The sequence below is a fragment of the Chelonia mydas genome, chromosome 2 (genome assembly GCF_015237465.2).
Source record: "Chelonia mydas isolate rCheMyd1 chromosome 2, rCheMyd1.pri.v2, whole genome shotgun sequence".
In the NCBI taxonomy this organism is placed as follows: domain Eukaryota; kingdom Metazoa; phylum Chordata; order Testudines; family Cheloniidae; genus Chelonia; species Chelonia mydas.
The window spans coordinates 111,713,893-111,739,528 of NC_057850.1; the positions used below are offsets into that span (position 1 = coordinate 111,713,893).

The 25,636-nt window shown below is 41.3% G+C and overlaps 1 protein-coding gene across 6 annotated transcripts in view; it reads left to right on the top strand.

Annotated features, from left to right (window-relative positions):
- The window catches only part of MAK (male germ cell associated kinase), a 63,682-nt gene that overhangs the window by 16,146 nt on the left and 21,900 nt on the right, over nucleotides 1–25,636 (top strand). For all 6 annotated transcript variants that reach the window (XM_043540123.1, XM_043540124.1, XM_043540122.1 and 3 more), the window contains 9 exons: nucleotides 39–93; nucleotides 834–955; nucleotides 2,011–2,090; nucleotides 4,577–4,709; nucleotides 4,797–4,968; nucleotides 6,422–6,589; nucleotides 12,453–12,773; nucleotides 14,962–15,152; nucleotides 16,976–17,106. In XM_043540123.1, coding sequence (XP_043396058.1) covers nucleotides 39–93; nucleotides 834–955; nucleotides 2,011–2,090; nucleotides 4,577–4,709; nucleotides 4,797–4,968; nucleotides 6,422–6,589; nucleotides 12,453–12,773; nucleotides 14,962–15,152; nucleotides 16,976–17,106 — 1,373 coding nt within the window. The remainder of the gene's footprint in view (nucleotides 1–38; nucleotides 94–833; nucleotides 956–2,010; nucleotides 2,091–4,576; nucleotides 4,710–4,796; nucleotides 4,969–6,421; nucleotides 6,590–12,452; nucleotides 12,774–14,961; nucleotides 15,153–16,975; nucleotides 17,107–25,636) is intronic.

The window sequence follows — 25,636 nt, forward strand, 5'->3', positions numbered from 1 at the left end:
CATTTAGAATACACTGTATTTTCTGGATTTTATTTCAGGATGAAAAGAAAGTTCTATTCTTGGGATGAATGTATGAATTTGAGAGAAGTCAAGGTAAAACTGAGAGCATAATGTTTTTTAATGTATACTGAATGTTGTGTCTTTGCCTTCTTGTTTAAGTTTATACCTTAGTTAGTCCTAAATATAAAACCAGATTATTAAGGAGTGAGAGGGAAAGTTTAATCTCCTACCTGACATTTTGTGTTTGAAGTTTTTACATCCAACAGTGTAACATATTATTTTAAATTAAACAGTATATGAAGCAGTGTAGTAAACTGATTAATGGTGGAGCTGAAAAATTCTGTATCTTGTGATTTGTGATATTTATATGATATGGAAGGATCTTCCATGTGCTGTTTTCATCCAAGTCCTATTAATTTATCTTGCATGCTTGGGTTGTAGTCATGATTTTGATATCAACCTTAAAATATCCATTTACTGTAAGTTTTCTGTTGATTGGCCTTGTCTTTTTTACATGCAAATTATGGATAACTGAGTGCCTGGTTGAAAAATATTGGATTTATGCATGCAAATACAGTAGTTTCACTTGCACAAACTGGATACTCTAAAAATTTGCCCCTGAAGCTTTATTCTTTCATAAACGTAATACTGTTGTGGAAGAATGCAAATAGGTATTCAGAAGAAGTACAGAAAAATAGACAAGATACACTGCATTTGTCCAAGAACTATTTTTAATGTAGAATTAACAAAACTTTAGGCATTGCTCTATTTTAGCTCTGTTGAATAACCAAAATTACTGTCATAATTTTAACACACATGTTGCTGTATTGCAGTCTCTTAAGAAACTGAATCATGCCAATGTGATAAAACTGAAAGAAGTTATCAGAGAAAATGACCACCTTTATTTTGTGTTTGAGTATATGAAGGAAAATCTCTATCAGTTAATGAAGGACAGGTATGTTTCATTTGTAAAACGTTCAGTGGAATCTGGTGTTTGCACTTTTTTTAATGAGCTCTATTCATATCTTGAGCAATGTGTTAAAATTTCTGTTTTAAGATTCATTCCATACTTAGTAGATTCAAATTAATAAAAGCTTGATTGTACATTCTGTCCTTAATGTCAGCCCCACTGAGGTCAACGGAAGTTATGCCTATGTATCTGAGGACAAATTATGAATTGTTCAGCTTCCAGTATAGCGGGAATAATGCAACCAGATAAGAATTCTGAGATAATCACATGCCTTGGGTGTATAGTAGCCATGCAGGAATTTGTGAAAGCAATTTTCTTAAGCCCTTTAATGTATGAATCTCAGTGGTGGGCAACCTGTGGCCCATGGGCTACAAGCAGCCCATCAGGATAATCCACTGGCGAGCTGCGAGACAGTTTGTTTACACTGACCATCCGCAGGCACGGCTGCTCGCTCTTCCCAGCCAATGGGAGCTGCAGGAAGCAGTGTGGGCCACAGGGACGTGCTGGCTACCGCTTCCTGCAGCTCCCATTGGCTGGGAACGGCGAACTGCGGCCACTGGAAGCTGCAGGTAGCCGTGCCTGCAGATGGTCAATGTAAACAAACTGTCTCGCGGCCTGCCAGTGGATTACCCTGATGGACCGCAGGTTGCCCACCACTAGACTAATATTTCACCAACTGCCTATATTCGGTTTGGTTTGCGGAGGGTGGGGTGGGGAGGCGGTGGGGAGTGGTTGTGTGTACACAGGAGAGAAAGAGAGAGAAGACCAACATATTTACAGACGTGGAACTTGATCTTTCCGTCCTTAGGCAGACACAATACCCTTTGCAATCAGAGAGAGTTTTACTTGAATCTGGAACTACATATTAAGCCCTAGATTGTTCATATAAAATTTTTGCTTTGTTCTTTCACCCTTGAGGTTCAGTTGCTTCATAATATATTGTATAAAATGCTGAAAATGTTATTCATTACAGGAAAAAAAATCTATATAAAAATTGCTTGAAATAGTTAAATATTTTATGTAAATTTGTTTCTTTGCAGAAACAAGTTGTTCCCTGAGTCAGTCATCAGAAACATTATGTATCAGATATTACAAGGGCTAGCTTTTATCCATAAGCACGGTAGGTTTCTTTGCAGACTTTTAATTTTGCAGCCCTCTTTTGACAAAGAGGATAATGCAGGTTTGATTAAGGCTGAGGTTACAGGCTAAACAGATCAAGTTATCATATTATAGAAAGTATGTGGCTGCCATATGTAGTCTCAAAAATGTGCTATCTTAAGAAAGCCATCTGGATTTTTAAATTATATTTGGTTCTTATGTAATCGGAGGCTCTCTTTTCTGAAAGCACCAATAATTATTATTTAGAGACTTAGAGATTTAGAGACGTTTCAGCCCTAGATCAAAGATGATTTTGATTCTGAAGAAAGTTGCATGCTGTATTATACAGTGTATTTCTTATTTTTCTCAAGAGGGTATGTTTGGGGACAAGTGTGACTTTGCAGTTTCATCTGTCTTTTAAGATATCAAAATAAATTAATGCAATATCTACAAAAATGTTGAAAATACAAAATGAACATGTCTATTGCATGAAATCTAGCAGGTATGAGCAGCCACAGCTCATTGAAGAAGTTGTGGGTGCACTGCATCTTTCAGAACTTACACAAATTTAGCAAAATATTCCACTTAATTTATTCTGGTGTGCAAAGCATCTTTTAAACTGCATTCTGATATACTAGTAACAAGTCCCTTTATATTAAAAAAGTATCAACCTATTCTCCTGTTCATGTTATATTTTATACTTTTTTTCCTCCCCTCATCACTTTCTCTGCAACATGTCAGAGAAAATAAGATGTTCACTGATGATAAAATAAAGAACATAGTATTCAAGTCCTCTCTGGCTTAGCTTTTCTACACAGACATAGTAAGACTCTTGGATACAGTACTCCACTAAAAAGAACTTCTCCTATGCTTACTAATGTTGTAAGTGATCTATAAAGTATTGTTTTCGTGTCTTTTTGATTTATGACCATAGATTATTCTCTGGTCATCAACAAACTTTCTATTTATACGCATAAAATAGACGAGTGAGTCACATGTAGAGAACTTGTGAAAAAGTCTCATTTCTATAAAATGTTAGTGTTGTTCTAATCTTAGATATATTGGCATAGAAAGATGATGAAATTTACAAAATCACCTTTTGCCTTCATAATTAGAGCTGAATCCTTGTGATTTTTAGATTTTCAGTTCATAGTTAGTATGCATCATGCCTCTGGTATTTAGGGCAGTGACAAAGCTCCTCCACTCCGGTCTGTTTCTGGCAAGTCTTTCAGTGGTTCCCCAGCTGTGTCCCAGGTTTTTCAGCTCAGCTTCTACAGCTCTTTACCACAATGTTTTCGGGCGGCCTTGTTTTCGCTTGCCTTCAGGTATCCATCTTAGTGCTATTCTGGTGATGGAGTCAGTTTCCATCCGAAGCACATGGCCAGTCCATCTCCAGCGCCTCCTGATAATGATGGTACTCATATCTTCTTGGCTGCACATAGAAAACCAATAAATTCAGTAAATACTGAATTGCAGTATTGCTTAGTGGGGTCAATAGATACTTTCTACAAATCTAACAACATATTTGAATTAAACAGCAAGGCTGATTAGACCATGTAGAGGAAGAAACCATGTTATAGACAGCCTAATTTTAAAACATGGATACCTAAATAAAACTTGCAAATCCTGTATTTCGATGCTCAAATTAGAATTTAGGTGCATGAAACAGACATTTATATGTGTAACTGCTGATATGAACATCTAAAATCAGAATTTGGGTGTCCTGTTAAAATCCAATGTTTGCAAGGTGGTCCCAGAGTGATAAATAAAACTAACTCCTACAAGAAATGTTAACTGAATAATATTGTCAGAGACTCTCTCTCTATATATATATAAAAGAGGAAGAAACAAAAAAGTGCTCTGTTTCTAAAACTGGTTTGTTGTTTAAAATTATTAAACAAAACAAACTACCATTGCATTGATAGCCAAACCATCACAGTTCAAAATGAAACAGCCATTTCCTGAAAGTTGCTGCGTGTTTTCTTTAGAGTTTTAAAACCAGATAGTTTGTGCTTATTAATATACCAATAAATCAAATTAAATGATAGGAAAACTGTTTCCTTCCTTTATAATATAACATATGTTGAAAGAGTGTGAATGAAAGAAAAGCTTATGGTCTCCAGAGAATCCCAAAGTGAACTTAAAAAGAAAAGGAGTACTTGTGGCACCTTAGAGACTAACCAATTTATTTGAGCCTGAGCTTTCGTGAGCTACAGCTCACTTCATCGGATGCATACTGTGGAAACTGCAGAAGACATTATATACACAGTATATATAATGTCTTCTGCAGTTTCCACAGTATGCATCCGATGAAGTGAGCTGTAGCTCACGAAAGCTCAGGCTCAAATAAATTGGTTAGTCTCTAAGGTGCCACAAGTACTCCTTTTCTTTTTGCGAATACAGACTAACACGGCTGTTACTCTGAAAAGTGAACTTAGTTTGGCTAAATCAAAGCTGGCTGATGAACAAGTGATAGCATAATTTGTCTTTTTCTGTATATACTCTCAGGTTTTTTCCATCGGGATATGAAGCCTGAAAACCTTCTCTGTATGGGCCCAGAACTTGTGAAAATAGCTGATTTTGGATTGGCTAGAGAATTAAGATCTCAGCCACCATATACTGATTATGTTTCTACCAGATGGTAAGTGATTTATGCAGTAAACATATGACCTTAACTTACCCTTGCTTTGTACCTCCACTTCTGAATTTGGCCCATGATTTCTTATAGGTATCGTGCACCTGAAGTTTTGTTGAGATCTTCTGTTTATAGCTCTCCTATTGATATATGGGCTGTTGGTAGCATAATGGCTGAACTGTACACGCTGAGACCTCTTTTCCCAGGGACAAGCGAAGTAGATGAAATCTTCAAAATTTGCCAAGTATTAGGGACTCCAAAGAAGGTAAGTTCGATTGTAGATTTATAGTAGTATACGCTAATGAGAATAAAATGAATAAATTGTTTGAAGTGCTTTCTTGCCTTTAATGGGTGCGTATAAACTATTGACGATATAGTAATTGCTTGTGCAAACACCTGATGCTTTCTAAATTGTACTTATTTGTTCTTATTGACGTATAGAATAATACTCCTGTTTTGTGTATTAACACCCTTTATATGATGTGTGATTTTTATGTCCACTTACTCTACATTATGATGAAAGCCAGATAAATGAAAAATTGTTTTTTAAAAAAGAGGTTGCACATGTGGCTTTAAGGATATTTGCATTAAGATATTTTTTTCATTGTAACATTGCCAAATTATTATGATGTCTTAATTAGAGAATTGTGCCTTTAAAGTGAGGAAACAATGGAACACAAACTCATAAGATAGAGGGCTCCTGTTTTCATGTAAAATATTGTTAGCAATGGCATAAAGGGAGGAAAAATGTAGACAATCTGTAAGTGTTAGAATTACTTTCAATTATTTTAGGCCCCATATGCTATTTAAGGGCCAAGTTTTGATAAATGTAGGCTGAGTAGCGCTTACAAAAATGTGCACTTGTACTTGCATGTGCACACACACAGAGAAATTGCTTGCACAAGTAGCTATCTGAGCAGGCAAATATTCGGGTATGCAAACATATTTATTTTCTGCAGGTACAAATCAGGTTTTGTTCTTTTTAAAACAAAAATCATAAATGCTTGATTCTGCAATGAGTTACAAAAGTACTACATGTGTTGTTATTTGTAGTACACTCTAAATGTGTGTGCCACTTTACATAACACATAGAAAGACAGTCTCCACTCCAAGGAGCATACTGTTCAATTTGGATACAACTAACCATAGCACAACAGTTCAAATGGAAGGAGGTGTGGAGATGCAACAGTGAGGAGACTTCATGAAGGAAGGTTTGAAGGAGGAGGTAAATGATTTTTGATGCATGGGAAATGAGAGTAGGGGATGGCATGAAAGAAGGTGACAGGAGCAAACAGTAGTATGAAGGGAAGGTACATGGGAGTGAGAGGATATGTAAGATTAATAGACAGAAGAGAGACGTAAGCAGGGGTGGAAGGTAAAAATGAGAAGCCTGAACTTAATGCTGAAAATGAGAGGAAGCTGGTGAAGGGATATTGGGGCAAGATGGTTGCAGTGGCAGCAGAAGAAGACAACTTTACCTGCAGAATTTTTAATAGACTGAAGAGATGCAGGTATGGCAAGGCATTATGGATTATCTCCACAAGATTAGTGACTCCAGTTTAGATTAGTGGATTAGTTAGATTAGACTCCAGATTAGTGATTAGTGACTTGGTCTGTGCACCTCCCTCCTCAGCATGCACGTTGTAGAATTCTGTTTTAATTTGATCCAAAACGATGTAGTGTTAACTCTCTGATGTCTTGTTTTCACTTTTTAATAGAGTGACTGGCCAGAAGGGTACCAGCTTGCGTCTGCCATGAATTTCCGCTTCCCACAATGTATCCCTATGCACCTCAAAACTCTCATTCCAAATGCCAGCAATGAAGCAATACAGCTTATGACTGATATGCTGAACTGGGATCCAAAGAAGCGACCTACAGCAAGTCAGGTAAGACTGCCTAAGTGATGGATTCATTATAAGGTTAATAATTTATATAGTGCTTTACATTAAAATTTTACACACGCTAGCCAAATGATCATCATAGCACTGTAAGAAAGTAAAAATCAGCCTTCTATTTTGTACATGTGGGTGGAAATAAGACAGGAGAGAAGCCCAAATGTTCAAAGTTGGGTGGTTCAAATAATATCAAACTTTGAGTTATGTTCTCTCTGTAATTTGGTCTTGTTGATGCTGTCAGCACAGGTCCATATCAGAGCCTTAGTCTCTGTCATACCTTACTTGAATAAATTCAGTCAGCAAGTGAAACAATGTGAACTAATCAATGTGGTCTAATGGACAGAGCACTGACCTGGGATTCAGAGGACCTGGGTTGTTTTCCTGGTATCTGACCTGCTGTGTGACCTTGAGCAAATTACTTCTCTCTGCTTCATTTTCTCCATTTATAAAAGGGATAGTGATAAAACCTTCCTTTGTGAAGTAGTGTGAGATCCGTGGGTGAAAAGTGCTATATAAGAGCTGAATATCTTTGTGTAGATGTGACGTGAACCTTACTAAGCAATCGGGGACAAATTTTGTGGGGACTTCAACAATGGTATATCACATCTTTTTCCATAAGAGTTAATAAAAACCCAAAATATGTGTACTGCCAAGTACCAAAGGTGTCTAAATAGGATACCTTTCTATGTGTATCCAAAGTTAAAGAAAGTACACTTATAGGATGTAAAAGAGGACTATAGCAGGGAATATAACCGAAAAAGGGAATATTGCAGGACAAGATGAAAATCCAACTAGTCACATGTGGATATAATGCAGGTGACTCAAATGTGGCTAAGCTGATGGTACAAAATAAATCAACCACCTCTCTCCACTTTACAAAAAGAACTAGTATTACAAGAGTCACCTCTAGCACTGTAGACATCATACAGAGAATGCCACACAGCCCTTCTGTAAAAAGGAACAACTGGCCTAAATTGCATTGTTAAGGAGTCAGCTGTGCAGTGCATAAAGGAGACTTTAGTGTGGGCTCATATAAACAGGTGTCAAGGAGTTGGTGTGCAATAGTCCGTATGGTATTGTGATGTAGTGTTAAATGTTAGTGTTGGAGCCCTGTAGAAATGTACCCATCACACAGGCATTCTTTCTCCTTCTCTGTTTTCTTCACCCACCCCTACTGTTCATGTGTCCTTCCTCCTGCAGGGCAGAGCCAAGGCAGTTCATTCTGTCTCCATCCATTTGAAGCATGATGCATCACAATGCTCTGTCCTTCCAGTAGGAAGCCCTCCTCTGCAGCAGTGGGTGGGTGTGTTTTGCAAATTCCTCCTTGAACTGCAGGGAGTGGCCTAGCTTTCCCATCACCTCAGAGTTCTGGAACGTGGCTGACTCCACCTCCTCATCTAACTCTGACTGGTCTGCTGCTGTCCTGGCGCCCAGGCTGCTGCTCCCCATCACTGAGCCAGAACCACCCTGGAGGGGTAAAAGGCAGTGTGGGGAACAGGGCTGATGGGATGAGGGTGGAGTTGAGGGATTATTGGTGCATCATTATTAGAGTGAACGTGCCATTTCTTCTGAGTTTCTCTGCTGCTGGGGAACCTGTTCCCCAGAGCTTCTCTTTCTCGTCAAATATATTCTGGACTTAGTAATAACATTTTAGATATACACAGTGCTTCTCATCCTGGGTGATCTCAAAGTATTTTACTGGTTGTATATATATTGCCCTGTTGAAATACAGCCTCCTCTGGGGTGGAAGGCAGCAAGCTGGTGCCCAGAGCAATGTAAAAAGGAAAAAAGTCGGAGAGGGGATGTGACATACCAGAGTACAATACAGATTAATGAGCAGCTGTATGACCCCTTTCCTGCAATGTTCGGTGCCTTGCTGAAGTAGCTCCCACCTGGGCTGCTCACAAACAGCCTTGCAGCATGCAAGCCACACCATGAATGTCTGTGTGTAACTGCAGCCTGCAAGCCACACTTGGGTTACATTCTGGCTCTCACCAGCCTTGGTTATACTGCAGGGAGACCCCAACACACCACCAGTCTTAGATTTTTTCCCAGAAATGTATGTCTTGTACTGTACAGCCCTCTTCTGGACAGTAAAAAATATATCGTCTTATTTATTTGAGAATAATATGCTCACAACTTGTCACTCCAAACAGAGTTACCCAGACACTTCAATTTAAACACACTGGGTTAGATAAAACAATAAAACAAGTTTGTACTCAGTAAAGAGAGAGCTTTTAAGTGAGTACAAGTACTAAGGTATAAAAGTCAGAAATGGTTACAAGAAAAGTAAAGAGAAAATATTTATTAATACCTAACTTAACAGACTATATCAGATTCAAGCAAAGTTTCTTACCACATGCTTTCAGCAGTCTTACTGACCAAACCCTGTAGGTCAGGACCCTTCCCTCAGAGTCCAGTGAATTCTTCCTTTATCTCTTCAGGTGCCATGAATGCAATGGACAGGGAGATAGAGAGGGGTGCCTTGGGATGTTTGTCCCTCTTTTTTATAGTTTCAGTCCCCCTCTTGAAAAAACATTTCCAGCTGGAAACTTCATCAGATGCATGGAATGGTTTAAGTGGGTTTTAGCTCACAAAAGCTTATGCCCAAATAAATTTGTTAGTCTCTAAGGTGCCACAAGGACTCCTCGTTGTTTTTTTTTTAAATGTTTGTGTAATTGTGCAGAACTTGTTTTCCTTAAATGTTGTAGTTAACAGTAGAAAATTAAGTTTGGTTCTATGTAGTGTAGTGCCAGAAGCTGCTTGATGGGGTGGGTTTTGTTTACGTTACAACTTTTTTGCTAAAAATCCATGGTGGTACTTAGAATGTTCATTGCATATCTGCAAAGCACTGCAGGTCTCATTTTGTATGATTTTGTATTTTAGTGCTTGTGATCAAGCGGTCTTGTATGCGGGTCAGTGTGACATCAGGTCAGATAAGACAATCAGTTTATAACTTTCAAAAGTGGGGAACCCCCACTTTTCTGCCAATGCAAATATTTGACATTGACTTTACCCTAAAAAAATATGCAAAGTTGACAACAGGTATTTGATCAACTTTGACTTTCAAAAATTCAGGGATCTAATCATATGAAAATCAGGCAGCAATGCAGACTACTGCCATTTAGTTTTTAAATTAATCTGATGGCTAGTACAGTACTGAATTGAATACCCTTTGTTTCAATAGTTTGAAATAAATTTGTTACACTTATAAAATGGTTGTTTCTGCTATATTTTAAATAGATCTTTAGTCCTCTGTTTTAGACAGTTTCACTTCAGAATATTAAATGAAGTGATGCTCATATCTGTTAAACCCATGTGGACATGATGTATAGCCCTAAAGACTTGAATTGTAATTGACTATGGATGTACAGTGTGCACAGAGCTTGTTCTGGATTCTGAGTTTCCCCGGTACCATTCAGTGACATCACAAGTATCAAACAATAGGGAACAAATTCACTCTTAGTTCTATTTTATGGACTTACCTGGGGCTGAGATCATCAAAAATGATCTTGGTTCTGTGTTTTTCAGTATTACAGGTGGTCTTAAATAAAATCTTAGATCCAGGTGTTTTGGAATCAGGACCCAAATCCAGATCTCCATTTCACAGTTGACCCAAACTGAAATTTTTCACATCTTGTGTCCTGGCCCTTTAAAATTCTTCCTATCCTGTAGGATATTTCTTGTTCATTAGAGTGGATGCCATGGAACAACATTGAGAACTTCCTTTCATGTAGGACAGGAGGACATTTACATGGCCAGGCTGGTATATTTCCTTCATGCAGTATGTTGTATGCAAACTGCATTGTCTCATGCAAAGTGAGTGGTCTAATCACTTGAATTATGCTTACAGAGTCACATCCTAGTGCTGCAAAGGCTAAAGGCCAGATTCTGGCAGCCCTATCCATAAAGCTCAATTCAACTCCTACTGAAGTGAATGGAAGTCTTTTCATTGACCTTAATGAAAGTAGATTAAGCACATAATGCATAGTAGTTTACTCTGAGACATATCTTTAACTTGAATGAGATGGCTCTGGGAATAAAATATGGCTAATTATGAGTAGGGGAGGCAAAATCTGGCCCTCACACACACAATATTTCAGCACATTTTTACAGGTCCCTTAATGCTGATCCTTATTTCAACAACCATTCTGTTTCATAACTTTTGGTACATGGGTGCTATGGTATTTAAATTAATTGGAAACACATTTAAACACAGACCGAGTGAAGGAGTAGGTGGGGGAGAGAAATTTATAAGTGATTTGAACTAGAGCATGCTGGTGGATTTTGCTTTTTTTACTACCTCAGTAGTTTATTCTTAGGTGTCTTTCTTAGGCAAAATAACTTGGATTTGCCTACATAAGAAAAGGAAGATAGACAAGCTTAAAAAAGTTAAATGTGCACACACAAAATTAAGAAGCCAATGAAACCATTCCAAAGCCACACAATCTGAAAAGAAAAAGCCACTCCTACTCTTTCAGTGGCTCACTTCAAAACCCACTTTTGCTGAGAAAAACCTGGTTAAAACTTAAATGCTGCCTTTGAAGGGGAGTTGGTTAAAATTAATCCTGCTCTTAGTAACTGCAACTGGGAGGTGTGATTGCCAGCATGGTAGATGGACTTGTGCTAAAAATAGCAGTGTGGATATTGCGGCACGGGTGGCAGCTTGAGCTAGACACCCAAGTCCAAGCTTGCCTGACCATCTGGGGCTAAGCTTAGGCAGTTAGCCTGAGCCATTGCCCATGCCAGTGTCAACATTGCTATTTTTAGCATGCACAGATCTGTCTTCCAGTGCTGGAAATCACACCTCCCAGTGGCAGTGTAGACAATCCCTAAGGCTCGGACAATGACAAGTGCTGGAGCATAGCTCCCTCCTAGATTTCAGGTGTCAGAACAATGCTTTGGGCTGCTCTGGAAAACTACACCTTTGGACCGTATGGTATTGCTGTGCTGTGTACCCAGCAGAGGACATGAGGATGCTATGGAAAAAAGCAGAATGAACAACCAAGGTCAAGAAAATAGGTGCTGCCATTTACAGATGAACATCATGAGAGTGCCGTCTCTGGATGTAGGCCACAGTAAGCTATATAAAACAAAGCAAGCAAGCTGGCGATGTGAACATACATAGAGTGAACTGAAAATGCAGGATAAACTTTGCTCATTAGAATATACCAATTAAAGAATGAACACACACACACGTACGTGTGTGTGTGTGTGTGTATATATAAATGTCAAAATAACAGCCATGATGCATATGTGTAAGACACCTACATGAGGCTGTTCCCATATACAGCAATAGATGTAGCCTATCTAACCTAAGTCAGAGGAGAACTTCATTCAGAAATATCCCCCTTGGGGATATTTCTGATTAATGCTGGTAACCTAGGAAACTATGTGAACTGAACATTGCAATAGAGAATCCACATGTGTGCTGGGACGGAAAGATGGCTTTTAATGGGTGTAGGACATTCCTTCTAAGTTATCTGTAAGCTATCTATCCATCCATTCATCTTTTTTAGGTATTTCTAGGCTGCGTGTTCGCATAATTTACAAGCACCAGATTCTTATCACATTCCCCTCAAAAACACACCCTGCAATATCTGCCAGTCATGTTTTTGAATGCCACCCTGATACCCCACACAGTCTTATTTTACCCCTTCTTCGCCACAGAATCAAATATCAAGTGTACACCATTCCATGTGCTTCACTTACACATGTGAGTTCATTTGCATCCATCTTGAACCTCCACTGTGGAATTTGTTAACAAGCTTGAGACCTGCTTACATCTCTGGTGAAGAAGTTACTGCATTTTAATTATAGAAGTGTATTAAATATGTTTTACATTCTTCTTCAGGCTTTGAAATACCCTTATTTTCAAGTTGGCCAAGTTTTAGGACCTCCTCCACAATATTTGGAACAGAAACCTGTTCAGCCAACAGAGCCAAAGCCAAATCTACCCAAAATAGAACTTGTATCAAAACTAGAATCTGTATTCAAGCCAGAATCTCAGTCTTCACCTGATGCACTTGACGAGACTCAGCCACAACTTCCGTCAAAGATTAACCACCAACCTCTCCAGCAAATCCAGCTGCCACAGAATACAACTAACCAACAACTACCCCAACAGCAGCAGCCGCAACCTGTTCTTCCAGCAATCCATAAAAACTCATCACCAGTAAGTTATCAGTAAAAGTTAAGAGCATATATATGAAATAATTTGTCCATGTTAGCTGGGGTACAGTCAGTAGATACCCCCCCTTTTTTTTAAAGGGGGTCCCATTTTCCATTAAATACTGTCACAGTTCATGGCAACTGAACCTGTATTTTCCCTCCGTGGTCCATCCTAGGCCCCCAAGTTTAGGGTCCCAGCTCCCCAGCTGTTGCCTTTCTTGCATCCCTCTCCTTTCTGACCAGGGTATGTTCAGACTGCACAGTTTCCTTCCTTCAGCACAGATAGGTTGCTCAAGTACACATGCTTGCTTTCTCTTTAGAGACGGTTAACTGGTGTAATTGCTACAGGTATGTAACCATGCAGCACTTCCTAGGCAAGCCTGCTTTATTAAGGTAAAAAGCATTACAGAGAAAATATATTAAAAACAATAAAAGAACCTACACACATGCTCATGAGCTACCAGAATTCATTCCAACTCTAACATGGGCTCTGGCAGGAACAGTCCTTCAAAGGGGTTCCTGTGTGGTCACAAGTTCATTCCAGCCTCTACATAGAACAAGCACCCCGCCTTATGAGACCTCCGTAGGATCAGTTCTTCTAACCCTACCCTAAGGACTGGGGAATTCCATGGACCAGGCATCCTGTCCATTTGCTGGATCAGGAAGAAGACCATGAATCAGTTTAAAAGCAGACGGTTTATCCAAAACCCCTTTCTTTGTCTGTTCATCCCTGGAGAATCCAGTTTGAACTTGTATTTGCATATCTCTCCAGGAGGTAGCTTCAAAGGGTTGATGAGGGATGAAGTATATCAGCACCTCCCCCCGTTCCTAGTAGAGAAGGTACATACAAAGTGATAACACATTAACAACTGCATTTTTAATCGTGTACCCCAAAGGTGTTATCCCTAATTCAATAATGTTTAATTAATTCAATCTTAATTCCATATGGTTTGTTCAGGATATTACAGGATGTTGTCCATCTGTCACAAGAACATCTAAAAGTGGTTTACCAAGGATTAATAAATGATTAATTGATGTTTTAATAATGGTTAGTTGTTACACTGTCCAGAAGGTAATAGGTTGTTTATAATGATGACTTATAAGCATATCAGTAGAAGGAATTATAGATGGATGTAACTACAGTTTCTGTAACACATACTACTCATGTGTGTAACATGATTATCTAGTAATCATTCCTTTTATAAACTATTTATAAAAATACCATTAACATGAAGCATTACCAAAAAAATTTCAATAACCACTTGGAAAGGGTTAGTGCTCTTCCTGCTTGAAGCAGAAGTTGGACTAGATTATTTAAGACCACCCTTCCATTGCTGTTATATGTGACATTACTTCTCCATCTGCGGTCTGCCGGCATAATTCTGCTCTGTAATGAGTACCAGCAAAATCCATCAAACTCATGTCTTCTAAACTGTAAATTAGGTCTTGAAATCTTTGTTTTATTTCTAAACACTTTTTAATTCTTTACAGTTCAAGCCAAAGCTGGAGTTTGAGCAAAAAAACTGTTCTCAAGAATATTAAGAAATATCTTATGGAATTAAAAAGATATCTAGTATTTTTTTTATTTTCTTTTATGATATTCACTGACCTCTAATATGAGAAGTATTTATAAATAGTGGGTTTCCAGAATCATGCCTATGCCCATCAGCTCAACTGCAGATGAATGAAGGAGAGGATGTCTTTAAAACCTGGTTGGGACTTTACAGGAGACCGTATGGCAGAGGGTGCCTGGGAGAGGGCTGGCCGGCCTGGCTCTGCTCCCTCCTGGGCAGGACAATCTACTTTTAGGGTTGTGCCAACTGGCTTGCATTACTCCACCCCCTATTCCTGACAGACTTTCAGCTCCCAGGTTCTTTCTGCAGGCTTGAGCCAGTGGAACCAAAGAGGTGAATTAGGCCCAGCAAATTAGAACTAGTATATAGTCCCTAAACTGACTGCTTCAGGTAGATTTTGACAACTAGGGCCTGATCCTGCATTGTGCCACACTCAGAATTCCTACTGATACTAATATCCGTTCAGACATTCAGAACCTCTGCAAGATTAGGCCCTGAATTGCTTACCATGAGGAGAAAGAAAATTTCTCCAAGCACTTCAGTGCATTCAGGCAGGTAATGAACTAAATGTAAAATATAAGAATAGAGAATATTGAAACTTTTTTCTATTGAAAACAGAAGCAAGCAACCATAGGCCCTCAAAATGGTGCAGTTGGTCTTAAAAATTGCAGGAGACGATGGGGTCAGACTCTGTTAAAGACTATGGACAGCTGGGATGACTTGGAGGACACAGAATTTGGAATTTCATATTCCAAGAAGCCCAGCATTTCACAATTAAAGGAAAAGAAAACAAAAGAGTTTCTGTTTAGGTAAGTCCACAATTACATAAGACACTTGATTTTTATTGTGTTTTAGTTTACCTTCAATTAGTTTTTAGAGTGAGTTTTCATGTATTGCAAGGTTTATTTTTATGCTTGACTAAAATCTAGATACATTAAACTAACTTTATTTTCTTTATCCACTAAGTTAGGGACAAAGTCTGCCACCCTTGCTAATGTTCAGTAGTAACTCACTCTTAAAGTAGCCTGTAAAAGGGTGGGCTACCCATCTGCACCCTCTTGGCCATGTCTAGCCCTGCAGGTATGCCTCACCATACTTGAGGCTGACTAGCTATTAACAAAAAGAAAAGGAGTACTTGTCGCACCTTAGAGACTAACAAATTTATTTGAGCATAAGCTTTTGTGAGCTACAGCTCACTTCATAGCTCATGAAAGCTCATGCTCAAATAAATTTGTTAGTCTCTAAGGTGCCACAAGTCCTCCTTTTCTTTTTGCGGATACAGGCTAACACGGCTGCTATTCTGAAACCTAGCTATTAACAAGTGTACTTTGATGGAGGCAATGAGAAACCAAACAGCCTAATTCACATAAGTAAGCCACCCTGTAATGAAGCCCCATAAAGAGAGCACTTAGATTCATAGATATTAAGGTCAGAAGGGACCATTATGATCATCTCGTCTGACCTCCTGCACAATGCAGGCCACAGAATCTCACCCACCCACTCCTGCGATAAGCCTCTCACCTATGTCTGAGCTACTGAAGTCCTCAAATCATGGTTTAAAGACTTCAAGGTAGATAGATGCTTTTATACAGTCTCTAGTGGTGGTTTCTAAGACCTGGTTTTCACAGTTTTTGTACCAATTCATTTTGGTTGGGGGTGCAATTACACTAGTCAGTTTTCAGGAGCAATCTATACTAATCTGAGGCTTTACACTGTTACAACTGAGTCAGACGAGGGGTTGTACCAATGTAACTATTTCAGGATAAAAATCACACCCTAACCTAAGTAGTTTTCACACAAAAACTGTGCAGAGGCCACCCCAAAAGTTACAACGGATTGTCTAACATGTTTACACTGCATGTCAGTCAGTCCTTCGCAGCTATTATCCTTCATGAGGGGTAAAAATGGAAGGTCACAAGGCTAGTTGCTTTTGCATGTTATGCATCATATGTTCAGCTGTGGTTTTCCCTCCCTTGCTGCAGAGATTGCTAGGATCCATGGGATGGGGAAGCCATGGTTCTTGGGCAACAGTTTAAAGATTTTGGTCTCAGGTCTTCATTATTGCCCAATGTCATTATTTCATGTTCTCTGTTGAGGTGGAATGTGGCATATGATATTGCGTGGGGAGAGGTTTTTTTCAATTATTCTTTCACCTAGCGCTGCATTTTTATTTTTATTTTTTTCATTTTCAGGATGATTATGTTCCTTTGCTCTTGTGTGTTTAAAAAAAATATCACATACACAAACACTGCAAATATACTCCTGTTCAATCTATTTTACACCAGCTGATAAATGTTTACTTGTTGTAAACTTATTTTGTGATTAGGAACTGATTTGTGTATCTCAGTCGCCAGTCAGAGATAAACTTTAAGCATTTGGTAGTCACTAGGCATTGGTGCTCTTAGAATAGATCTGGACACACTTTTTTTCGCATACAGCCTGAGTTTACTCCCATTGAAGTAAATACAAATTTTCCATTAACTTCACTAGAAATAAAGTCAGGACCACAATCATTATTTGGAAAAGATTTGTGGAGTTTGGATGAGAGCACTGTACTTATCAGGCTAGAATAAATGTCTGTAATTCTGAGTCTAGAGTTATCAGTTAAATTACTAGACATCTTGATTTTCAGCATGCCAGAGCCAAAGGCCTTGGGCTGTATCCAATCAGGAGGGGAAAGCAAAACTCTGATGCGAAATGACTCTGGAATATCAAATACATCAGCAAAACAATACTACCTGAGACAGTCAAGATATCTTCCTGGTAAGGGGAAAATCTTTGTCACGGAGAACACAAGTTTTGAAGTGACTATCTGTGATACCTTTTATTTATGTTCTTTTGATTTGATAATTTCACCTTGCATTGAGTAGTTTAAATTTTCAGACTTTTGGCCAAATACTATTCCAGTTCTTTGGGGATACAGGCCCCTCAAACACAGCATAGTTGGCATGAGAAGACCAGGCTGGATAGAGAAGGTCTCAGAACCACTTGCATACTGTGGCAGTTCACTCCACAGGTCCATTTAGCGGTAATGTCCAAACCTGCTGACCCTATCAGTAACGGATACTTTTTGTCCATTGGTAAGAGAGGATCATCAACTAACAACCAGTACAGTTCCTGATATCCAGAACTATAACCCAGTTGACCAATATCAAGGAATTTGAGGAGTCAGGACACTGCCAGAGTTGCCCCAGCACAACCGTGTCAGTGATCTCCCCTAATAATGGCTTCTTAAAGAACTACTGTTATCCTCAAAAACAACAAGGAGTCCTGTGGCACCTTAAAGACTAACAGATTTATTTGAGCATAAGCTTTCATGGGTAAAAATCTCACTTCTTCAGATGCATGGAGTGAAAGTTACAGATGCAGACATAAATATACTGACACACGAAGAGAAGGGAGTTACCTCACAAGTGGAGAACCAGTGTTGACAGGGCCAACTCAATCAGGGTGGATGTAGTCCACTCCCAACAGTAGATGAGGAGGTGTCAATTCCAGGAGAGGCAAAGCTGCTTCTGTAATGAGCCAGCCACTCCCAGTCCCTATTCAAGCCCAAATTAATGGTGTTAAATTTGCAAATGAATTTTAGTTCTGCTGTTTCTCTTTGAAGTCTGTTTCTGAAGTTTTTTTGTTCAAGTATAGCTACTTTCAAATCTGTTATAGAATGTCCAGGAAGACTGGAGTGTTCTCCCACTGGCTTTTGTGTGTTACCATTCCTGATGTCAGATTTGTGTCCATTTATTCTTTTACGTAGGGACTGTCCGGTTTGGTCAATGTACATGGTAGAGGGGCATTGCTGGCACATGATGGCATATATAACATTAGTAGACGTGCAGGTGAATGAGCCTCTGATGGTGTGGCTGGTTGGGTCCTCTGATGGTGTCACTAGAGTAGATATGGGGACAGAATAGGCAACAAGGTTTGCTACAGGGATTGGTTCCTGGGTTAGTGTTTCTGTGGTGTGTAGTTGCTGGTGAGTATTTGCTTCAGGTTGGGGGGCTGTCTGTAAGCGAGGACTGGCCTGTCTCCCAAGGTCTGTGAGAGTGAGGGATCATTTTCCAGGATAGGTTGTAGATCGTTGATAATGTACTGGAGAGGTTTTAGCTGGGGGCTGTACGTGATGGCCAGTGGTGTTCTGTTATTTTCCTTGTGGGGCCTGTCCAGTAGTAGGTGATTTCTGGGTACCCATCTCGCTCTGTCAATCTGTTTCCTCACTTCCCCAGGTGGATATTATAGTTTTAAGAATGCTTGATAAACATCTTGTAGGTGGTTGTCTCTGTCTGAGGGGTTGGAGCAAATGCAGTTGTATCTTAGGGCTTGGCTGTAGACAATGGATCATGTGATGTGTCCTGGATGGAAGCTGGAGGCATGTAGGTAAGTATAGTGGTCAGTAGGTTTCCGGTATAGGGTGGTGTTTATGTGGCCATCGCTTATTTTTAGTGTAGTGTCCAGGAAGTGGATCTCTTGTGTGGACTGGTCCAGGCTGAGATTGATGGTGGGGTGGAAATCGTTGAAATCCAGGTGGAATTCTTCAAGGGCCTCCTTCCCATGGGTCCATATGATGAAGGTGTCATCAATGTAGCGCAAGTAGAGGAGGGCCACTAGGGGACGAGAGCTGAGGAAGCGTTGTTCTAAGTCAGCCATAAAGATGTTGGCATACTGTGAGGCCATGGGGGTATCCATAGCAGTGCCACTGACTTGAAGGTATAAGTTGTCCCCAAATCTGAAATGGTTGTGAGTGAGGACAAAGTCACAAAGTTCAGCCACCAGGTTTGCCGTAACATTATCGGGGATACTGTTCCTGACAGCTTGTAGTCCATCTTTGTGTGGAATGTTGGTGTAGAGGGCTTCTACATCCATAGTGGCCAGGATGGTGTTTTCTGGAAGATCACAGATGGATTGTAGGTTTCAGAGTAATAGCCGTGTTAGTCTGTATTCGCAAAAAGAAAAGGAGTACTTGTGGCACCTTAGAGACTAACCAATTTATTTGAGCATAAGCTTTCGTGAGCTACAGCTCACTTCATCGGATGCATACTGTGGAAAGTGTAGAAGATCTTATTATATACACATAAAGCATGAAAAAATACCTCCTCCCACCCCACTCTCCTGCTGGTAATAGCTTATCTAAAGTGATCACTCTCCTTACAATGTGTATGATAATCAAGTTGGGCCATTTCTAGCACAAATCCAGGTTTTCTCACTCCCCCCCACACACACAAAACTCACTCTCCTGCTGGTAATAGCTTATCTAAAGTGACCACTCTCCTTACAATGTGTACGATAATCAAGGTGGGCCATTTCCAGCACAAACCCAGGGTTTAACAAGAACGGCCGGGGGGGGGGGGGGGGTAGGAAAAAACAAGGGGAAATAGGCTACCTTGCATAATGACTAAGCCACTCCCAGTCTCTATTCAAGCCCAAGTTAATTGTATCCAATGTGCAAATGAATTCCAATTCAGCAGTTTCTCGCTGGAGTCTGGATTTGAAGTTTTTTTGTTGTAAAATAGCGACTTTCATGTCTGTAATCGCGTGACCAGAGAGATTGAAGTGTTCTCCGACTGGTTTATGAATGTTATAATTCTTGACATCTGATTTGTGTCCATTTACTCTTTTACGTAGAGACTGTCCAGTTTGACCAATGTACATGGCAGAGGGGCAGGAAGTCAGTGGTGTGTCGAAGATAGCTAGGAGTGCTGGTAGAGTAGGGCCTGAAGACGGAGTCTGCATAGCCAGACAATCCTGCTGACAGGGTGCCAATGTCTGAGATGATGGGGCATCCAGGATTTCCAGGTTTATGGATCTTGGGTAGCAGATAGAATACCCCTGGTCAGGGTTCTAGGGGTGTGTCTGTGCAGATTTGTTCGCTTTTTCAGGGAGTTTCTTGAGCAGATGGTGTAGTTTCTTTTGGTACTCCTCAGTGGGGTCAGAGGATAGTGGCCTGTAGAATGTGGTGTTGGAGAGTTGCCTGGCAGCCTCCTGTTCATAATCCGACCTGTTCATTATGACTACAGCACCTCCTTTGTCAGCCCCTTTGGTTATAATGTCAGAGTTGTTTCTGAGGTTGTGGATGGCATTGCGTTCTGTACGGCTGAGGTTATGGGGCAAGTGATGCTGTTTGTTCACAATTTCAGCTTGTGCATGTCTGCGGAAGCACTCTGTGTAGAAGTCCAGTCTGTCATTTTGACCATCAGGAGGAGTCCACGCAGAATTCTTCTTCTTGTAATGTTGGTAGGAGGGTTCCTGTGGGTCAGTGCACTGTTCAGTGGTATGTTGAAAATATTACTTAATCTGGAGATAATGAAAGTAGGCTTCCAGATTACCGCAGAACTGTATCATGTTCGTGGGGGTGGTGGGGCAGAAAGAGAGTCCCCAAGATAGGACAGTCTCTTCCACCGGGCTGTGTGTGTGGTTGGATAGATTAACAATATTGTTAGGTGAGTTGAGGGTACCACTGTTGTAGCCCCCTGTGTCATGTAGGAGTTTAGATAGTTTACTGTCCTTTTTCCTCTGTAGAGACGTGAAGTGTATGTTGTAAATGGCTTGTCTCATTTTTGTAAAGTCCAGCCACGTGGAATTTTGTGTGGAAGGTTGGTTTTGTATGAGAGTCTCCAGTTTTGAGAGCTCATTCTTGATCTTCTACTGTCTGCTGTACAGAATGCTGATCAGGTGGTTCCTCAGTTTCTTTGAGAGTGTGTGGCACAGTCTCTCACCATAGTCAGTGTAGTGTGTTAATTGTAATGGATTTTTTACCTTCAGTCCATTTGGTATGATGTCCATCTGTTTGCACTTGGAGAGGAAGATGATGTCTGTCTGTATCTGTGTGAGTTTTTTGTTGAGGTTGATGGATTTCCATTCCATACGGCTAAATTTAGTGCCTTGCATGGTGTCAGGTATCAGGGGGTAGCCGTGTACTGTTCATCTATAGCAGAGGTGGGCAAACTATGGCCCGTGGGCCACATCCTGCCCAGCCCTTGAGCTCCTGGCTGGGGAGGCTAGCCCCCGGACCCTCCCCCGCAGCCATGCTGCCGCGCAGGTAGCATGGCTTGCTCTGTCCGGGCAGCAGGGCTGCGAGGTCCTGCTGCTCTGAGCGGCATGGTAAGGGGGTGGTGGCGGCATGCACGGTGGCAGGGGGAGGTTGGATAGTAGGTCCCAGGGGGCAGTCAGGGGACAGAGAGCAAGGGGCGGTTGGATGGGGCGGAGGTTGGGGGCGGTGGTCGGGATGGGGAACGGGGGGGTTGGATAGGCGTGGGAGTCCCAGGAGGCCTGTCAGGGGGCGAGGATGTGGATAGGGGTCGGGGCAGACCAGGGACAGGGAGCAGGGGAGGTTGGATAGGGAGTGGGGTCCTGGGGGGCCTTGTCAGGAGGTGGGGGTGTGGATAGGGGTTGGGGGGACAGGGAGCTGGGGGGGGTTGGATAGGTGTGGGAGACCCGGGGGGCCTGTCGGGGTGGGGATGTGGATAGAGGTCGGGGCAGTCAGGGGACAGGGAGCAGGGGGGGTTGGATGGGGGTGGGGTCCCGGGGGGGCAGTTAGGGGCGAGGGGTGCCGGGAGGGGGCAGTCAGGGGACAAGGAGCCGGGGAGGGGGGGGTTGGATGGGTCAGAGGTTCTGAGGGGGGCAGTCAGGGGGCAGGAAGTGGGAGGGGGCAGATGGGGGCGGGGGCCAGGCTGTTTGGGGAGGCACAGCCTTCCCTACCTGGTCCTCCATACAGTTTCGCAACCCCACTGTGGCCCTTGGGCCAAAAAGTTTGCCCACCCCTGATCTATAGGGAAAGGCTGACAATCTCAACTGATAGTAGAGTCAGTCTACTATTGAAACGCTGAACTTTAGTTTCTCTTGGGTTGCCGGAGAGTGGCAGCTGCTGGCCGGACGCCCAGCTCTGAAAGCAGAGCCATTGCCAGTAGTAATGGAGAAGTAAGGGTGGCAATACTATACCATGCCACCCTTACTTCTGCGCTGCTGCTTCTGGTGGTGCTGCCTTCAGAGCTGTGCGACCAGCCAGCAGCCGCTGTTCTCTGCTCTGCCTTCAGAGCTGGGGAGCCAGAGTAAAAACTAAAGATCCTCTGTAAAAATGCAAATTCTGCATATTTCCTTGGCAAACAGATTTCTAGGATCTGTCCAATCAGTGGACAGTGCTAATCTGTACAACTCCGAGGCTGTAGATTGAAGCCATACCCCACCTTGACAATCTGAATGATTTTTGGTTTGTCTGAAATTCAAGCAGAGAAGATGACTCAATATTTGTCCCCTCAACACGCTTCTGTTTTCTTGGGAGTAGATAGGCAGCTCAATTGAAATCTGAGCAATTTTGTCTACCAAGTAATAGGAAAATTCTTTAATCACCAGGAACAGCAATAGGAAGCTAAGAAAGGAAGGGGAGGAGTTTACCTATAAGTAGTTGTCTCTGAAAGTATGCTGTAATAAGGTCTCTGGTGCCATACTACTCATCTCCACTCTACTATTACACTGTGTTACTTTCATTTCTAGATCAACTTGTGAGCTTGAAAAGGAGCTTTTGGTTCTCCTTCAAGTGTCCCCTGATCTGACCGGTAGAACTCTAGCTAGCAGTAGCTGTTGGGGCACTCATGTCCTCCCTCACCCCTCCCTCAGTGAACATCGAGTATTCCAGGGCAAGGGTAGAAAGGAGCATGGTGCTCCAGCTGCCTCAGTTCCTTCAAAGCTGCAACTGGCTGAACGCTTTTTGTGTGGAGCTCTGGAGTCCTCCCAGATCTGTGATTAGTTAGCTAGTTTTAAGTAGTTATATAGTTATAGTAATAGAGTAATACAGTTCCTTGCTTGGCATGGAACTGAAGAACAACTCCGGTTTCAAAAGATGTGTAACTTGTCTGGCATTGTTCTGACATTGGATATACACTTTAGATACCTGGTGTGTTCAATTTGCTGAATGTTCACAACAAGAGCAAAGAAAGACAGAATAGACTTCAAGTAATCCTTTTTAAAAGAAGCAGTGTTGGCGAAATCATTTGGAAATGGAATAGGGCCAGGAGCTAAGAAAGCCCACAGGCTGGTAGTGGCATTGGACAAGTCTACTAGAAACTGAATGAGTCGTCTTCTTCTGTTGCTATTGCTAGGAGTCCCTGTGATAAAGATCAGAAAAGGAAATCCTCCTGAGGTTCTATGTCTAGAGCCAATACTTTAGCCAATACTTTACGTTTTCGTAGTGACTCAGCTGGTAGGGTAGGCATCATTTTCCAGTTCTTGGTGGTGTCCGTCTCTGTGAAAAAAGCCAATCTGCAGGAAGAAGACTCCTCTAAGCCAAGTATTTTTAAGGAGCCAGTGCTTTGATATATATCCTCATAGGAAGGTGAGGTGATGTTCTTCCTCAGATCCGGATGAGCTGGTTCTGAAAGTGAGACTTCAAGGAACCATCGAGACGAAGGAATGCTATGAAACTAGTGACTAGTAGCAGTGTGGTACTGCAGCAGTTAATAGTCAAGGCACAGATTCATAGATCCGATACATCCCTAGTTCAGCCAGAGGTTGATTCAGTTTATAGTAATGGAAAAGGAAGGAGATGTATTGAAACAGTCCCAGATATGTGTTTTTTGGAAAAGAGAGGTCATGTAAAATAATTTAGAATTTCTTCTCTACTGCCATCACTTAAAAAGCCGTCTGGTTCCCCAGAGAATTTTTCTCCAATGTCCCATATCCAACAAGTATAGTATTATCTTCAATTCCTTCTGAACTGAGAATAACCTTCGATCAGAAGAAGAAAATATGAATTGTGAACCAGATCTGCAGAAGGAGTATTAGAGGGACACACAAAAAAAAGATGGGGCGTTGCTCTATTTTGGATTAAGAAAAATAAATAGTTTTTATTGTGAATTTCTGTGTATGATTAAGATCCATGTACAGCACCAATCCAGTTAAATTTTACAATAGTTATTGTCGCTTAAGAAAACAGCTTTTTCACTGTCTTCAGTAAAGGTTCATCTCTCAGCCATATCAGCACAACATGTACCTATGGAGAACAAATCAGTATTTATTAATAATGTAGTTAAGAGGTTCTTAAGAGGCCTCAATAATTTATACCTTCCAATAAGACATCCTATGCCATCTTGGAATTTAAACATAGTGCTCTCACAATTGATGAGACCTCCCCTTGAATCTTTGGCAAGCTGTAATTTATTTTATTTGTCTATTAAGACAGTGTTTTTTATAGTCATCGCCTATGCAGGACATATACGTCAACTACGTGCATTAATGGCTGATCCATCATTCATTGTTTTTCATAAAGATGAAGTAGTGCTTTGTACACACCCTTGATTTTTACTAAAAGTGATCTCAGATTTCCATATAAACTAGTCTTCAATTTTATCAGTTTCCTTTCCCAAACTCCAGTCTCACAATGGAGAGGTTAAATTACATACTCTGGATGTTAAAAGGGCTTTAGCCTGGTATTTAGACAGGACCAAACAATTTAGATTGTCCCTAAATTTGTTTATGAACTGAGGCCTGGTCTACAGTACACGGTTGTTTTGGAATTAGCTGAGTTACTTCGAAATAAAACTGATTCCGTCCACACGACTAAACCAGTTTTTTCAATTTAAAGGGCTCTTTAATCCGATTTCTGTACTCCACCTCAGCAAGTGGAGTACCGCTAAAATTGAGATCGCAGTTCTGGGTTACAGGTACTGTGGACGCAATTCGACGTTATTGGCCTCCGGGAGCTTTCCCAGAATGCTCCCTTGTGACCGCTCTGGACAACACTCTCAATTCTGGTGCACTAGCCAGGTAGGCAGTAAAAGCCCCGGGAACTTCTGAATTTCCTGTTGGGTCACCACCAGCACAGGTGACCATCAGCAGAGTCCACCAGCACAGGTGACCATCAGCAGAGTCCACCAGCACAGGTGACCATCAGCAGAGTCCACCAGCACAGGTGACCACGCAGTCCCGGATTCACAGACGAGCTCCCGCATGGTCCGAACGGGAGGTACTGGATCTCATGGCATGTTGGGGAGACGAATCTGTTATGGCAGAACTACGTTCCAAAAAAAGAAACGCAAATACGTACGCTAAAGTCTTCAGGGCCACGACGGAAAGAGGCTACTCCAGGGACACAGAGCAGTGTTGTACAAAAATCAGGGAGCTCAGGCAAGTGTACCAAAAAGCCAGGGAGGCGAATGGGCACTTTGGGTCACAGCCCCATACATGCCACTTCTACCGTGAGCTGCATGCAGTTATGGGGGTTGACGCCACCACTACCCCACCACTGTCCGTGGACACCTGCAAGAGGGAAGTAGCACAGAGTGAGGAGGATGAGTTTTTGGAGGAG